Source organism: Lathyrus oleraceus, chromosome 6, assembly GCF_024323335.1.
Source record: "Lathyrus oleraceus cultivar Zhongwan6 chromosome 6, CAAS_Psat_ZW6_1.0, whole genome shotgun sequence".
NCBI lineage: Eukaryota > Viridiplantae > Streptophyta > Magnoliopsida > Fabales > Fabaceae > Lathyrus > Lathyrus oleraceus.
In genome coordinates this window covers 144285582-144289138 of record NC_066584.1, presented here as the reverse complement: position 1 = coordinate 144289138, position 3557 = coordinate 144285582, and the positions used below count along the sequence as shown (strand labels likewise).

Genomic DNA, 3557 nt, shown 5'->3' with positions numbered 1-3557 from the left:
TAAAAGCGCAAATATTAACCTTCATAATAAATGATTATTTAACCAAAATACATAAACCATGTAAAAGAAATACCAGTACCTCATTTATTTTAAAATATAGTAATGAATACTACCAAATGTTGAAATTAATTGCAATTGATACAGTAAGGTTTAATGCAACAAAAGATATTGAAACAAAAGGTTCACAATTTTGTTAAAATTGTGAGAAATAAGTCCAGCAACAAAAATGATTTAACTTCGTACAATTCTTTGGTCCTTAAAAAACTGGGTTTATACAAAACCTGTCCGCAACCTTTTAGGAAGTGATGATTCATTACCCTGTAAAAAACAATTACATTCATATAAACAAATGTTAAAACATAATGTATATTTTATACAACTCATTCAATAAAATTCTAATAATAAACAACGACATTTGTTGATATAATATAACTAATGAAAAACTTACGTTCTATAAGTTTTCAAAAACTTCTTTGAACACGACGTTTGTTGTAGAATTCAATGGATGGTTATCCTTGTCATGGATTAATATCTTAAGCCCTTTTTTGCTTTTGACCCTTGATATTGCAACATATAGTTGACCATGACTAAATACACTTCTAGGCAAATACAATCCAACATAATCCAATGACTGACCTTGAGATTTGTTAATTGTCATAGCATAACATATAGTTATGGGAAATTGCCTTCTAGTCATTTTGAATGGCCACGGAGATTGTGTTGGAGTCATATCCATTCTTGGAATATAGATAACCCCTCCAATATTCTTTCCAGATATAATCTTTGCCTCGATAACGTGGTTTGCCAATCTTGTAACTATAAGCCTTGTTCCATTGCAGAGACCTTCAGGTTGATCAATGTTTCGAAGCAACATAATAGGGGTCCCAATCTTCAATTTAATCTTGTGGTTAGGTAGATCGGAAGTTGTAAGTGTATTCAAAAATTCCGGGGTCAAAACATCAAAAGCTTCATTTCCTTCACCGTCAAAAGTGTCTACGGAATCTGAACTTAAATATTCCTTTTCTTCACCTTTGAGAAATTTTTTGAAATTTTATTATTATAAATCTATGTTAGTACATATAAATATATGAATGTATCTATAAATATGTTTACAATGGATAACGCATATCTGGTATGAATCCCAAAACGTATTGATTTATGATGTCAACCGTTTCAATTGTTCCTGCCAATATAGCTCTTGATTGCAAAAATTCTGGATTCTTGTAATTGTTAAGAAAATTCGGATATGTTTCACTAACAATGGCTTCTAGTGGATCATCATAGTTAGAAATTAAGAAATCATTTGGAATAGGAATATCCGTGTAACCATCGTCAGGTTCTTCCAATTTCCCATCGCCAACTTTTAATATCCAATTAGAAAACAATTCTAATTCAGATGTACTTGAAGTATTGTCGGCTTGTTGGAGTCGCATGTTCTTTGTAAGCTTCAGCACAACACAATGATCCCAGATGTATGATGAATTTATTGTAGAATGTATTATATCTGAACGGCTGCCCCTTGGTACAACTGGTAATATTTGCTGAAAATCTCCACCAAATACAATTACTTTCCCTCCGAATAATTTGTCAGAACAATTGGAACGCCCCGTTATGTCTTTAAGGGTTTTATCAAACGCTTCAAAACAAAATCTGTGTGCCATTGGAGCTTCATCCCAAATTATCAACTTTGTCATTTTTAGTAGCTCTGCACGATCACTACCTTTGTCGATATTACATGTAGAAGACTCCATTGTAGGTACTGGAATCTTGAACATTGAATGAGCCGTTCGACCTCCTGGAAGTAGTAGTGAAGCTATGCCCGATGAAACAACAGTTAAACAAATTTGTTTCTTTGATCTTATGTAGGAAGCTAGAGTTCTCCACATGTAGGTTTTCCCTATGCCACCGTATCCATACAAAAAAAAATACGTCTCCTTGTTGATTGTTTACTGCTTCCATTATTCGCTTGAATACACCTCTTTGCTCATCTAATTTAAAAAAAATACATAGCAAACATGCAGTGAATAAATTAATTATACATTAAAAAAAATTGTAAGATAAAATCATACTTTAAAAGTTAACTTTATAAAATTATGACAAAACTTACAAACATTTAACATATTTACCTGTAAGATTTAAGAACAAATTATTGTATTCTTGCAATTATTCGGCTGGATTGTAACTCCGCTCTTCATATATGAGCTTATTTCCCAACTGCTCAACCACATATCCACTTGGATAAGGCATTCCAGCAAATTCCTTTAGACTTCGGCTCTTCCTTTGAAGATTTCGTTCAATCTCAATTAATGTTAAATTCATTATCTCTTCATCCGACAACCTCAAACCTTTATACAATAGTAATTATAAGTGTAAACTATAAAACAAATTTACTTTTAAGAATCAAACAAATAAATATAATAAAAATTCACAATATAGGAAAAATAATACCTCTATTGTTTGCAATTCGCTGTTGAGCATATAGTATTCCATCAGCTAAGAGATGACATGTTTTACTCCATACATGTCTTGGCCTGTTAATGTTGCCTGATAATAACATGTGAACAAATAGTAATCTCAAATATTGACCCGAACCCCAATGATTTGCCTCTTTAATAGCTGCAATGAATTCTCTATCATCGCCGATAAAACCCATAGCAAACCAGGCATCCCGGAAAGTATCATATTTTACGTTATTCACTGTTTTTATATCATTATAACTGCGGGGGCCTTTGACATGTGTGAGCATCAATCTAAGATAGTACAATTCGCCAGTTGTTGGAGGAACCCATATAAGCCTACCAATTGTGTAACCTTTTTGACGGGGTTTCCATTCTCTTTTTTTCTTAACATAAACAAATTTTGAAACAAATTTGCTGTAAGTTAAATTTTGTGCTTCAGGATACTTGCAATTTGCTTCGAACCATGATGTAAACATCGATTCAGTTACACTTGGTTTTTCCAGAACTGTATTGATACGATCAAAATCAGTGTAATATACCGAATTTTGACCTTCACAATGAAAGTACAGTCTCTCAACAGCTGGTTTTCTACCATGGATTGGAAAGGAGAATATCCTCCAAGATGCTTCACTCGGAGAAACGTACCTACAAATAATATAATGAAAGACAATGGATTTAAAATTAATAGAATGATTATTGTATTTGGAATTAATTTAAAATTGTATTTTAGTAATCTTATAGGGGAATGAAATAAATTTGTTAGATTTCAAAAAAATTAATATTATATTATTCAAATTTGATTTCTATCTTTATTGAAAAGTATGATAGATATAGGTTTGATGTGATGTTAAAGTAGAGCATTAATGATGGTTACTTTTGGGAAAGTTTGCTTCAAATATAAGCAAAAAATATTGAAGTGAAAGGTCATTGTTATAGACACTGCCATTGTTTATAATGCAGGTCATATTCTCCTTAATGACTTCTTTCCATTTCAGTAAATGGTCATGACGAATAAGGACCTGAATCCGATCACCCTAACAAAATAAAAATAATCTTCTTTTTATATGTTATACAAAAAAGCATTTTGTTGTAATTACT

At 31.7% G+C, this 3557-nt stretch overlaps 1 protein-coding gene across 1 annotated transcript; it reads right to left on the bottom strand.

The window, feature by feature from the left end:
- Nucleotides 1–451: 451 nt before the first annotated feature.
- Nucleotides 452–1751, bottom strand: LOC127094470 (uncharacterized). The gene is made up of 2 exons (XM_051033297.1): nt 1124–1751; nt 452–1029 (listed from the first exon to the last, which is right to left on the bottom strand). Exons 1-2 carry the CDS (start codon nt 1749–1751, stop codon nt 452–454), a joined length of 1206 nt encoding a protein of 401 aa, XP_050889254.1.
- Between the last annotated feature and the right edge of the window lie 1806 nt (nt 1752–3557).

What these genes read in the sequence shown, in the direction of transcription:
- LOC127094470 (XM_051033297.1), bottom strand. Translation starts at nt 1,751, where the DNA reads ATGGAGTCTTCTACATGTAATATCGACAAAGGTAGTGATCGTGCAGAG. An exon ending in GGGATTCATACCAGATATGC is followed by an intron (nt 1,030 to 1,123) that starts GTTATCCATTGT and finishes AATTTCTCAAAG; the next exon opens with GTGAAGAAAAGGAATATTTA.